The sequence below is a fragment of the Littorina saxatilis genome, linkage group LG6 (genome assembly GCF_037325665.1).
Source record: "Littorina saxatilis isolate snail1 linkage group LG6, US_GU_Lsax_2.0, whole genome shotgun sequence".
Classification (NCBI taxonomy): Eukaryota; Metazoa; Mollusca; class Gastropoda; order Littorinimorpha; family Littorinidae; genus Littorina; species Littorina saxatilis.
In genome coordinates, this window is record NC_090250.1 from 27,542,651 (window position 1) to 27,556,669 (window position 14,019).

Consider the following 14,019-nt stretch of genomic DNA (forward strand, 5'->3'; position numbering starts at 1 on the left):
GTTGAAAAAGATTAACTAAAACTGTTTTTGCATGCTGATCAAATCAACCAAGAAGGTCTACTTGTTTTGATGGGACTCACAACCTTGAAATCTATGGTAATCAATAATTGCATTGTGATTGCAAAGTTGATAACATCAGCATTTAGAAGTTGATTATAACCTTTGATGAAAGTGCGAACGCGTGGCGAACACACACACACACACAGTGACACACAGTGACACACACACACACACACAGTGACACACACACACACAGTGACACACACACACACAGTGACACACACACACACACACACACACACACACACACACACAGTGACACACACACACACACACACCAATGCACACACCTTCATCTCGGAGTCATTCCAAGACTTTACAACTCGTACATTCCGTTTGTTTATTCTTTTTGTAATCATACAAAGCTTGATATGCACAATTTGGTGTTACAGACATGTCACTAAAGCATAATAACCGTTCATTTTGGGAACAACAAAATAAACAAATGTTGATTGATAGATAATCGGAACCAAAGTACAGCACACAGTAGCCAAAGTATGTACTCAGGATGTAACACATTATTTCAGCTCTTAGTCTTACGGTCTCTTCGGACTTGTACTTGCATGGGACTGCGGGGAAATGTGGGTCGAGAAGAGAAAATGAGGCAGGGGAGGGAGAGTGTTTTTTTGGTAGGGGTCTGAGTCAGGAGGGGGAGGGGAAGGTTGGAAAGGAGGGGACAGGGAGGGACAAGAACGGGAGACGGTAGGAGGGTTTTGTTACACTGTAGATTTTAACTGTAGAAACTGTCCAATGCATTATATACCACATGATAAATATCGAAAACAGAGCTCAGATCTTTCAGGCGTGATAATCTAACTTGCGAAACATGAAGTTTTTTTTCACTAATACATAGAAAAATGAGCGTGTTTACAGAATGCTGGCGAAGGAATGCACGCAATCATATAAGTACGCGTTTAATAGTTACCTGTAATTACGTCAAAAAAAAAATCAAACGCCGAGCATGAAGAGTTTCGGTCATGCGAAAAGTAAGCATCTGACCAGAAAACGATGTGTCAAATGGTTTTAGGAAAATATTTATAAACGCCTCCTAACAATTTGTCTTACGTCTATTTAGAAGTGACAGCATCTTTAAATGCGGGTTGGTTTTGAATCAAGCATAGCACCACGAATGTACAGACAAACCAAGACATACACAGGCGCACGATTAGGGCTTTTAGTTTTACGCTTATCTTTGCATAAAACAAACACAGGCGCACGAGTAGGGCTTTTACGCTTATCTTTGCATAAAACAAACACAGGCGCGCGATACACAGTGACATACAAGCAAGGAGAATGTTTTGAGTATTGGCGCAAAGAACACAACTGAATATTCAATCTTCAACAAACCAAATCAATTGATGAAAGTGACAACTTTTACAACGGGATACTGACGGAATCACGCACACACACACATCCACAGAAAACAAATCACTTAAAGCAACCATCACAAGTTTCAAACAAATAACTAAAGTCATTTCGGTATATCCATTAACAAAGGTCAACACAAACGTATCAACGATAACCCCTAGATGAAAAAAAGAGAGAAAAAAAACCACCTAACATTTCGCCCTCCTTCTCTCAATATAACTTGACATAGTGAGACTTTCACCACATTTAAAAAAAAATTAGCGATGAAAAGTACAAAAACAGAGCATGATATACAGAACATACCTGTACTCTGGCACTGATGTAATCAACAGAATAATACTTGATTGTTGTCTCTATAAATTATAAAACTTTCCACTTGTCAACAAATCACAAATAGGACGTGAAACAAAGGAAATGCTAGATGCGTGGTGCTGCATTCCATTTGGACGAAAACAATCAGAAGAGTTGGTCAAAAAGTAATCATTAGCAGTTTGAAGTGTCAACAAAACACAAAAGCAGCCATCATAACCGCAAGAGTCAATTGCCAAATAAAGATTCATTTGGTCTAAAACTAAAAAAACACACACAAAAAAAAGCCATCATACATAATCAAATGCTAAATAAATATTAATGTTGCTATCTGATGCGACGTATCAAATGCTTCCATTGGTATTGTACGTATTTGGTCAAGTTTGGACCAGTGTCGGATGTAGTGCTGAAAAGCTTGAATTTAATAATAATAATAATAATAAAAATACAACAAGAACAAAAACATTTTCATCTGCGTTTTATATTAAGTGTACCATTGAACCAATTGGTTTCGTGACATTCAGTGTAACACAGAGTCAGTACTTAATTTGACAACTTCAGTCCGGATCAAAAAGAAATTGATAACAACTGATTTATCAAGCTCATTGTGTCTTGCGTTCTTCTCCAAAGTAAATACTGTATACATTTCACACACACACACACACACACACACACACACACACACACACACACACACACACACATTCTCTCTCTCTCTCACATACACACACACACACACACACACACACACACACACCCACACACTCACACACACACACACACACACACGCTCTCTCTCTCTCTCTCTCTCTCTGCCACACAGACAGGCAGACAGACATACAGACAGATGCTCTCAAAACGATCAAGTGTCCGTTCAGACACACTATTCAGGTATACTCTTCAAGAAAACCCGTCGATGACAAAAATCAGTCAGTGCAGGCACACACTTCCTCTTCGTGCACAGTCGTGCAGACACTATCTAAATACTGTGTCCACAGTTCAACATAAACCAAATGCCGTTTTAATTGTGATAATAATCAGACCTCCAATATCGTTAAACTTAATCAGTTTTAGAACTAGACCTTGATATGAGTCAGCCGGCATATTATATCCTTCATATAAAAATTGCTTCGAAAAACAAAATAAGGTATTAGGAAACTGTTTGTCGGTTTGCATTTAATATTTATCTTTCAATGTAGAAAATGACACCAGCAGTCTGTCATCACCTCGTGTTACAGTTTGCACCGACTCGGACACGACTTTTTCTCAACCACTGTGCACCGTGAATGGCTTTCAGCGCAGCTATTGCATTGTTCAGCTGTGTCAAAGGTTATCGATCATCGCCACTCGAGTGTTGTAACGCCCACGTAACTGTCACGATAACTTGGTTTTACACGCTGTATTAGTTCTTCACATGCTTTCGCAAGAACAATCTTCAGTATTTCAGACACAAACATTATACAGGCGAGTTGATTGCACCGGTTTTTTATTTTTTTATTCCTTCACGTGGTTATTGCTAGAACTATGTTCAGTATTTCAGATAACAAGAACGATACTTGTTATTCATACATGTATACGAGTTGATTGGACCGTCGCGATATAACCTTGAACGGTTGAAAACGACGTTAAACACCAAATAAATAAAGAAAGAAAGTTGATTGGACCGGTGTTTTATTTATTCCTTCACATGGTTTTGCCAGAAACAATCTCCAGTATTTCAGAAAACAAGAACGATATATTTTATTCTACCTGTAGGCGAGTTCTTTTGACCGGTGTTTTATTCCTTTATATCGCCAGAACAATTACAAAATCAATTCTGTAAAATATTTTGTTATTCCTTCACATGGTTTTGCCAGAACAATCTCCAGTATTTCAGAAAACAAGAACGATACATTTCAAGTTATTCTACCTGTAGGCGAGTTCTTTTGGCCGGTGTTTTATTCCTTTATATCGCCAGAACAATTACAAAATCAATTCTGTAAAATATTTTGTTATTCCTTCACATGGTTTTGCCAGAACAATCTCCAGTATTTCAGAAAACAAGAACGATACATTTCAAGTTATTCTACCTGTAGGCGAGTTCTTTTGGCCGGTGTTTTATTCCTTTATATCGCCAGAACAATTACAAAATCAATTCTGTAAAAGATTCAAAATAATCGATTCTGTCTAGAAAGCAGCCAGGCTGTTCATTGTGCCACAATGGAAGGGTGCTCGCGGTTTGCTTTGTGCTTGTGCCTCAATGGAAGGGTGCTCGTAGTTTGCTTTGTGGTTGTGCTTATAGAGCGACTCCCTGTCCCAAAATGTGACCTTTCTGTGCCAGTCTCGACCGCATCTTCCATAGGTTCGTAACGCGAACATTCGGCTTGGGTGTACGTTGCCCCTAGCTTGTAAAAATGGTGCACGCAAAGTACTTTTTTTATTTTCTCACAAACTGGTGCACTCTTCACGTACTTTTTTTCTTTTCTTTCAGACTGGTGCACTCTTAACACACTTTTTTCTTCTCAAAATGATGCACTCTTAACGTACTTTTCTTTTTATCTGAAAGTGGTGCACTCTTAACATACTTTTGTTTTTCTTTCTCTTTAAGACTCTTTCCCCACACGGACGTTGACGTTGTCCTTGAGAAGGGTGCTGGTGTTGAAAGTATGGCTTGCGTGCGTACGTCCTTCTTATCATGTTGACTGAAATTCCGGGTTGACAAATTGAAGCGGGGTCTCGGTGAGTACTTCTGTCCTTAAACATGCGACCTGTACAATAAAACCGTCCTACCTTCCAGCTATCATGACTAGTAACAGACGTGTAACTTTTCCTTTTCCTTTTTTGGTGATGAAAGAAGTGTGTTATCTGTCGCATGTCAGTCTTAAATAAAAAGGTGTTGGAGCTGTGATGATGACAGACGTCTGTGATACGGACACCCTGTTGAAAGGTTGCACATTCCCACACGTTTCGTCTGCGCGAATCATGCAACAGGTACGTGACATACATAGACATAATGGTTTGACGCATAGCGTTCTTTAAGATCGCCATGGTTTGACGTCAACGAATACTAGACGCTCGTTTTAAGGGTTAATATCCTCTTCGTCGAGAATATCGCTTTCAATATACGTTACCATTGACAATTTGTTTTAAAATTATATTTTGAAATAAGGTTATGAGTCCCAACACCACACGACTTTCTTGGTTGATTTGATCAGCAACGTTCGTTAATTTTTTTCAACCCACCTGCACTAAATGCTTCATAATTGACCAGCTTAAGGATTAATATCTGGAAGTCTTGAGTAACACCACACAGATACAGACACAGACAAACACACCCCCTCACACACACACTTGTCTGCCTCAGTCAAGTCAGAGACTGTAGAGTGTATATAGTACTCTACAGTCTCTGGTCAAGTTCTCCATCCATCTTCCTGTATGAACGTACGTCATTAAAGTCTCTATCCATCTCATTCAATCATTCACGTTCTCTACGCCCCCCCTTCCCCACTGTAGTACATCATCAGCCGAATAATAAAACGAATATCTGCTATACTTCCACCATATCAAAATAGCTATGTTCTATCTTTCTTTATTTGGTGTTTAACGTCGTTTTCAACCACGAAGGTTATATCGCGACGGGGAAAGGGGGGAGATGGGATAGAGCCACTTGTTAATCGTTTCTTGTTCACAAAAGCACTAATCAAAAAATTGCTCCAGGGGCTTGCAACGTAGTACAATATATGACCTTACTGGGAGAATGCAAGTTTCCAGTACAAAGGACTTAACATTTCTTACATACTGCTTGACTAAAATCTTTACAAACATTGACTATATTCTAAACAAGAAACACTTAACAAGGGTAAAAGGAGAAACAGAATCCGTTAGTCGCCTCTTACGACATGCTGGGGAGCATCGGGTAAATTCTTCCCCCTAACCCGCGGGGGGAAAGTCAGAGTCTGTAGAGTGTACTCTACAGTCTCTGGTCAAGTTCTCCATCCATCTTCCTGTATGAACGTACGTCATTAAAGTCTCTATCCATCTCATTCAATCATTCACGTTCTCTACGCCCCCCCCTTCCCCACTGTAGTACATCATCAGCCGAATAATAAAACGAATATCTGCTATACTTCCACCATATCAAAATAGCTATGTTCGTTTTGAAGTCAACCCAGCATTCAACAAAATGAGTTCTCAACACAACATCAGCCCATCAGACCGTTTTAAGTTTAAACGTATATATATCTTGGAACACCGGACTGCAAGATACCAACTGACCCCAAAACGAACGCAACTGGTTGGTCGAACATAACAACAGGGTAGTTTCGTTTCATGAAAGAAATGTGCGATACTTCATAAAAACGGAAATGCTACAAACACTTGTAAAACATTATCTCTTTGACAAAGAGCATTCTCAAAAATCACATCAAAACAAACAAACAAACAAACGAACAGAATAAGCGGATGAGTACACTTTACTCGTACGTCTAGTTTGCACAGCCAAAGGGTCGATAGACCCGACTAGAGTATACTACATGCAACGAAAACGAAAAACAACGTCCATCATTGATCAATATTTCGCAACAGAGCAGTTATTCAAACTCTGATGGAAGAGAAATCGTAAATATATGTTTTTGCACATGTGTCAACAAAATCTCTTGCAAATGAATGCTGAAGAGACAAAAACAATAATAACCAACCAACGAACTCTTCCAAATGACAAACACACAAGTAAACAAGTAAACCAACAGAGACACAAACATACACAAAAACAATGGAATACTATAGGATTCCAAATGAAAGACGATGCGAATTTTTCATTCCATAATCGAGCTCCGAATTGGTTTCAAAATGAAAAGATAATCGTGTGTTCTACCTTTGAAAATAAAAGCAACAAAGTGTAAAGTTAAAACGACAAAACAGGTAAGTCAGTTTAACAACAGCTTCGTGTCTTTGCGTGAACAAATAAATGCGTGAACATCCCACAGCTCTCACATTCGTGAAAAATGTTTTCATTCAAACATCAGATCTTTTCTCGACCCCCTTGCGGAGAACAAACTTTGATCAGATCAAACATCCACGCTTAACTCAATAATAGCGTAATCGTTATCACACTGAATGCGGTTATATACAAATATTCCGACTTAAACATTTGAATGTCTGAATCAAAGTTGGCTGGAAGAGAGGGAGCTGAGATATACAGTTGCGATGATGGAAAATAAGAGAAGGGAACGGCCGGAGGGGGGATAATATTTGTATCGCTTGCTTATTTTGATTTAACAAAGTAGACAATGTACATGACTGTGAATTCATCTGTGTCACTACACATTTCTTGTTTTGAGTCGTAGGAGGGTTTCATCTGTATATATTGGAATGACTATTCCCGCACTAGAATTCGTCGGGATCCGCAAAAACTCGGCACCCGTCCATTCACACAGTAACTTCACGCAAAACTGAATTAACAGCCACAAAGCATAGCCCGACATTTCAAACTCTTTCTCAAAACTCAAGAGGCTGGTAGATCACTTGTAGTTGACCAGCACCGAATAGGTCCATTCTATTCATTTAGTCAAACACTTTAAGTTACACTCTGCAGGCCATTTTGCATTGTCTATGTTCAAAAGCTGTTGAAGCTTCAGGCAATATGGCTGCAGATAAACTTTGAGCGTCACTGTCCAGACTAAGTTTAAAGTTTTACAACACTTACTGCCGGAGGATGAGTTCCTGAAGTCCCAGCATGCACTGCTAGTCAATACTTGCTTTAAAAAGGGGTTGGTAGAATCCATTCGAACAACAGCCTTTAAGAACTGCACAGGTTGGCTCACGAGCCACAACCTAGCATACTTGCACATATTTAACATCGCGGAAAGGCTGAGAAATATTCGTTCATTTCCAACACATCAAGAAAGGAGAATTTAAGGAGTTAACGTAGGAAAATAACCGTGTTCACGTGACATTTCACCTTTACACAGCTAGCTTCTTCGTTAGCTGGCCTAACTAATGAGTTTAGCCTAGCTTTCTGGGTCGACCACTGGCCTAGCGTACTCGGTCGAGTCGATCTAGGCACAAGTCCTGCTCTTTCTTTCTTTCTTTATTTGGTGTTTAACGTCGTTTTCAACCACGAAGGGTTATATCGCGAAGTCCTGCTCAGGCGAAACTGAAAATGTAGCTTGCAATAAGCGCTCTCAGTTTTTTGCACTGTGACTCCCTTTGAAAGTCTCACCGTCATGACTTGACACACAAGGAAACCGAGGCGGGTTGAAATAAAGGCGTGAGGGGTCATACCTCGGAAGAACGCCTGGCTCGGTAGGAATCGTCACTGGTCCTACTCACGTTGGTCACACCGGGCACGAAGTTCAAGGCACTTCGTTCTGACACCTCCACCTCCTCCTCCTCCTCGCCGTCCACCAACTCCCCCTCCTCCCCTTCCTCCACCACCTCGAACTGTGGGTAGGGGGGCAGTAAGAAATCGTCCTCCGTGGGCTCGAGCTTCATGTCATCCCCACTGTCAAGGTCACTGTAGGCGTTGACGTAGTCTGGCACGGGGTGGCGAGAGGAGGACACGGGGTGGACCCCACCCATGTGGTTGCGACCCCGAAACTCCACGGGTGGGACTGTGTTCGTGTGGCGGTGAGCGCCGTACTCGGGTGGATGCCCGTAGGGCGGCGGGGATGTGAAGGTGGAGGTGCCGGGTAGCGTTCTACCCGACCTCTCGGCGTCCGGATACACCCCGCCTCCGCCCTCCCCTCTGACACCATAGTGTTCGTGACGGTAAGGGGTGGTGGTCGAAAAGTTGAAAACAGGGTTGTAACCGTGTCTGGACGATAAGTCCGCGCTGGGAGTGACGGCCCTTCGAGCCGCGGCGGCGCTGGCGTTCCTTCTGCCCAAACTAGTGGCCTCGTCCGAACTGGCTGAGTCCATTCCGTAGTAAGGGGGGACAGGACGGAAGTGACCAGAAGGGGTGGCAGAGCCGGCCACAGAGTGCAGACTCCTGGCGTGTGGCTGAAGGTGGTGACTAGACGACAGGGGCAGGGGGCTGGTGCGCGAGGCGTTGCCTTGACGATGACCTCGGGTCAAGGTGTCGTTGTCCGAGTCGAAACGGAAGCTGCAGGGTGACTCGCCCCTGAAGGTGGTGAAGCTGACTTCCGGGTCACGAGGGCGGAAGGTGCCGCCGCCGCTGCCATTGTTGCTGCTGGTGTTGCTGTGGATGCTGGTGTTGTGGCCGTTGCCTTGGTGAGGATGGTGGCTGCCGCCTTTGTATGGGGACGTTGCGTTCTGCATTGCAGCTACTGCAAGAGCAAGACACAGTCAAAGGATGTTTACCACTTTGAGCAGTAAGGCTAAGAGGACTTAAAGCACACGCTGAGCCAACGCTTGCGCAAGTGCGTTATTCCTTTGTGAAACCAGTGACTGAACCCAAATAAATGTTTAAACTTTCGCAAGATATAGCAGAGACTACAGAAGGGACGTTCCAGATATGAGACGCAAAAATCCAATAAATCTAAATGCTTTACTATTAAAGAACTTAGCGTATATTTCAAAACAGCAAACGTAACATTTTGAAACCGGAGAGGTTCGGTCAACAACACTGATGCAATCAGGTTGACGGTTGAATCTTACCAACGTGACGACATCAATGTCAGCGTATATTCACCTTTTTCTTTATGGCCGGCATTGTTGACGTCAAACTCGGAGCCACCTCTGCCGCTGTCGCTGGTGCTCTGATAGGACAGTTCACTGAGACTCAGAGTGTCGTCTGCTCGCTTTGCGTCATCCATATCGTCCACAGACTGCAACAACAGACGCGGGATACTCAAACAGCCACAATCATCTCTTTGAAATAATGAAGTTTTGACAGGAGACGTTTGTTCAGATATAAAAGAACGTCCCATAATTTAATACAGTGAATCAATCAATTAACCAACCAACCAACCCAATGCATACACTCTGATAATTCCAGAAACGAGTATTTAAAGTAAACACATAGCGGGTGTGAACGCCTCTAGTTCAAGGTTTTAAAGGGTTTGTAATTTGGCTTTTATTGCCAAATAGAGCTTGTGCATGCAGAGAGGTGTTTAGTTGAGAACAATGTTATTACTTAATACATTTCTTTAAATATAATGTAAATGTTGTAGTGTTTTCATTTGTCTTTATGTTACATGCACCACCACTGCAATTTCTCCATGTGAGATAATAAAGTTGATTCAATTTGATTTGATTTGATAGCCCATAGGGTTTTGGAGCTTCACAAGTTGTTCTGCGCATGTAGTTCGGCTGAGAGCAGTGAAGTGTCTTCAACACTCTCTTTCTCTCCCGGTCTCCTAGCCAGCTCTCTCTAACGATACGTTACTCACGTGTCGTTGGAGCGAGTTCTGCCGGAAGTTGGGACCAAGGGCGCCATCTTGCGAGCGGAAAGTGGAGAAGTGGCTTTCGTCCCCTTGGTCGCTGTCTTCTAGTGGGTACGGGTCCTCCACTCGGTGAAACAGACCGTTCCGAGAAATCTCTACGATCTGAACGAAAAAGAAAATAGATTAGAACTTAATTTACATTGGACTCATTTGCAGAATAATAGTAATTTTATTCACAGTGATTTGAAGTATCAATGGTCATTCTGCAGACTCAATGCCTAGATTTTTTTCCCTCGTCGGTTCAACGAACAGCAAAAAAACAATGAAGTATAAAAATTAACAATTAATGTTTCTTTACGTTCATGGCATTTCTAGTCATTAGCAAAATCTAGATCAGTACTTTTTAGGACGTGTACGGGAACGTGTACGGGTAACGTCATCAAATCTAGTTTTTATGTCACGCGTTTGCCAAGATATGCTGTCTTGGTGGGAGCAAAACAACGTATGCATTCAGTTTGGAACATTGGAGAAAAAAGTGAGTCACGGGTGACGCAATATCTACACGTACAGGTCTTTGCTATACGTTCGACCATCTAGAACACTGTATTCTACATTGATGAACAAGAAGCAGCTGAATACATTCAATAAAAAAAACTGTCCATATTTTAACACAAAAGTGCGATAACAAAAGGGGGGTGCTGGCCATAAAATGTCATTAACATACATACACTGCAACAGATAGGATCTTTTGGATATTATAGCTTAACAATTTTCACGAGGACTGAAATGTTTAGGCCACGACACAGCGAGAAACCTCTAGGAAAGGAGACAAGTAGGGGAAAGGCCCCAATTAACGGACACTTAAGGTTAAACCCACTTTTCTCACAAAGTATATAACATAGCGCAATTTTGAAAACGGATTATTGTAGATCTAACCTACCTTTATCTTCATGTTGAAAAGAATTGAAAAAATCTGTTATACTTTAAAAGTTATTAAGGTTTGAATTTTTCGGCAAATTGTCCGGTTTTGGGAAACCTACTGCCTAAATCCGGACAGGGGGTCACCAAAATCCGGACACGAAATTCGCTGCTTAATAGAGTAACAAAAGTTGCAGAAACCATGTTTTAATTAACAATTGCAGCCGTTTTCTTTTTCGTGAACGTTCATGTATTTTTACATTTAATTATTATGTTGGTTTTTGCAACTTTTGTCAGTCAAAAAGCAAGTTTTTATGAAGATATGTATCTTTTTTCTCGAGAGAGGGTTATGCGTTATTTTTAGTCGAGCGAATCAACCGCACGTTCAACTACACACACACACACACACACACACACATACACACACACACACACACACACACACACATACACACACACACACACACACACACACACATACACACACACACACACACACACACACACATATTCATTACATATTACACATATTACATAGTCCGTTATTTGGGCGCACGTGGTGGACGGTATTTGGAAAACCCCACTAGTTGGAGTTACAATGCAGCTGTTGAAAAATGCGTCCATTGAGTATGTCGTATTGCATGGTATTTACTAGTAGAGTGTATGTACTATCTACTTCAACCAATCAATTCATCTTAGAAAGTCGTAACTTCTTGCTGCACTTAGTTTACAAATGTCTAAAATTACAGTGAGAGTGCAAAAAACAGAAAACCATTTACTGTGCAGAATGCGTGCGTTCAGTCGCCATGTTATTTTGGTGCGAAGTGAAAGGGGATATCACTGAATCGTTTCGCGCAAAAAAAAAATTGGTTGTGACCTCCTATTTCTGAGATATCGCGTGTCCGTTATTAGACGCCCGTCCGGTAATTATGGCCTTTCCCCTACGTATACATGCATCACAGATAGGAAGGTCATAGCCATACCCACAGCTGCTGTTGGTTACACGACGAGCAAGCACAATTTCAATTTCATAAAATCTCCGAGTCTTACCTCAGGCGGACCATCGGCGTCATTGTAGTTGCTGTGAGGGGGCATGATGACGTAAGGGTTGGCTGTCCTGAAGTTGCTGACGTCACCGGACATGCCTAAGCCGGGTGGCGGTATCCCACTTCCGTCCATGGACTGTTCGGGTACAGGCTTGTTCAGGGCCTCACCGTTACTCATCCCCCCGCCAAACGCTGGGGACTCGCACACACCCGGTGCAATGTAGTAACCACCTAATGGAGAAAACAATCAAGTAGTTTTGTGCGATAAAATTGCGTATGTGAGGTTTTTTTTCTGTTGTAGATTCTAGTCCGTTGATATTAGGAGACTGGTTCTGAATAACTCTTGCTGAAATATCAGAATAACATTTTCTTAGACCTTAGAGTACCTCCTGTTTAGATCTTGGGATTACTCGTGATCAAATCTTTGAACAAATCTTGCCTAGATCTTTGAGTAGCTCTTGTTTAAATCTTGGAAAGTTTCGTCTACACTTTCCCGGCTTTGTTTACTTGAACTTATGTGACCTCAGACACAAAGAACAAAAAAGAAAAACGCGAGCTTTAAAATATTCATTATCATCATCGTCATTGTTATCATAATCCTCATAATCACGAAGCAGAAAAAGAAGAAGAAGGGGGAAAGAAACGGTCAGAAAAAGAATACTGATTAGTAACTGTTGGTTGATTGATTTTCATGTCCCTAAAGACTATTTGGCTACTTTAAACCGATTCTATTTTGTTTCGTTTCTCATGTCATGATGATAAACAGAAAAAAACTCAATGACAGAAACAATTGAAATTGCAATTGAGCCTGAAGTATGTGTTTATGGCAAACATGAGAGTGTGCCCAGAGATTGAGATGTACCTTGCAGTTTGGTGGGGGTGGTGGCGGCTTGCCCTGCAGATGCCGCCTCTTGCTTCTTCTTGGCTTCCTGTCTCCGTAAACAAATGAGCACGGTGATAGCCACGCCCCCTATGATCAAGACCACGCCCACCAAGATGAGAGCGGTCATCACAGCCTTGGAAGGTATGGCCGCTTGAGACGCGTCGAGCAACGTGCTGAAACAAACAGTAAATTACATGCTAGATGCACAACGGACACAGTACAGAACAGTGGTACACCCCATTCTGATAATCATCGGTCCACGCTATCGAGCAGTGGTCTCTCTGACAGGATGAATAATTACTACGCGCATTAAAGGCTGCCATATACGTAGCGTTCATTAATTAATTCATATTGTTTACATGTGCCAATAATGTTATAAAACTGTACCTAAGGGGATATAATAACGATTGGCTGTAGCTTTCGAACACAGAACAAATTATTTCAGTATTGCAAAGTGGTGTTGATAGTGTCGAATGTAAACAGAACAGTCTCAAAGTGAAAGTGAATGTTTTCCGGAAATTGCGAAGTTAACAAGAATACAGAAAAGCGCGCTTTCCTGCTTAGCACAATACGCTACCGCGCTAATCTGGCGTGTCAATATCACTACGTTTTGCACGTGGAAGGTGAGCGATTTTCTTCACGCGGGGATTGACGAAGCGGTGCTGTCTGTGTTGACGGTCTAAAAATAGCCCAAGTCCTGGAGAACTGTTGCTAAACATAGCAATAAAGAATTAATTATTTCTCGTAATTGGTAAGGACTTCAAACCTAAAACTTTGCAGGAAGCTTAATTTATACATCCCCGCAACGATGGGAAAAGCCCTGGAAGTAATTAAACTAATTAAATAGGACTATATGTCAGCCTTTAAAAGGGAAATCTATCAAATTAAGAAAACAGAGTTATCTCCCATATGTTTTTCGCTAATGTTTCTGAAAACAGACGAAAGACGAACGTGATTGTAGAATGGCCGACTTTAATTCGACAGTGATCTCCGTTCTGTTCTTCACAGTTATGATAAAGACATCGTTCTAAGGTCAAAACAAGTCGAAATATTGAGACTGCTGTGGGAAGGAGACCGTGATATTGTTGCATCACTCCCAACTAGTTACGGA

At 41.6% G+C, this 14,019-nt stretch overlaps 1 protein-coding gene across 4 annotated transcripts in view; it reads right to left on the reverse strand.

Moving 5' to 3' along the window:
• Nucleotides 1-386: 386 nt before the first annotated feature.
• Nucleotides 387-14,019, reverse strand: part of LOC138968894 (protocadherin-1-like) — a 139,446-nt gene continuing 125,813 nt past the window's right edge. For all 4 annotated transcript variants that reach the window (XM_070341568.1, XM_070341565.1, XM_070341566.1 and 1 more), the window contains 5 exons: nt 12,888-13,081; nt 12,030-12,256; nt 10,068-10,223; nt 9,368-9,503; nt 387-9,002 (listed from right to left, as the gene is read on the reverse strand). In XM_070341568.1, the coding sequence (XP_070197669.1) occupies nt 7,993-9,002; nt 9,368-9,503; nt 10,068-10,223; nt 12,030-12,256; nt 12,888-13,081 (1,723 nt within the window). In that variant the 3' untranslated portion in view covers nt 387-7,992. The remainder of the gene's footprint in view (nt 9,003-9,367; nt 9,504-10,067; nt 10,224-12,029; nt 12,257-12,887; nt 13,082-14,019) is intronic.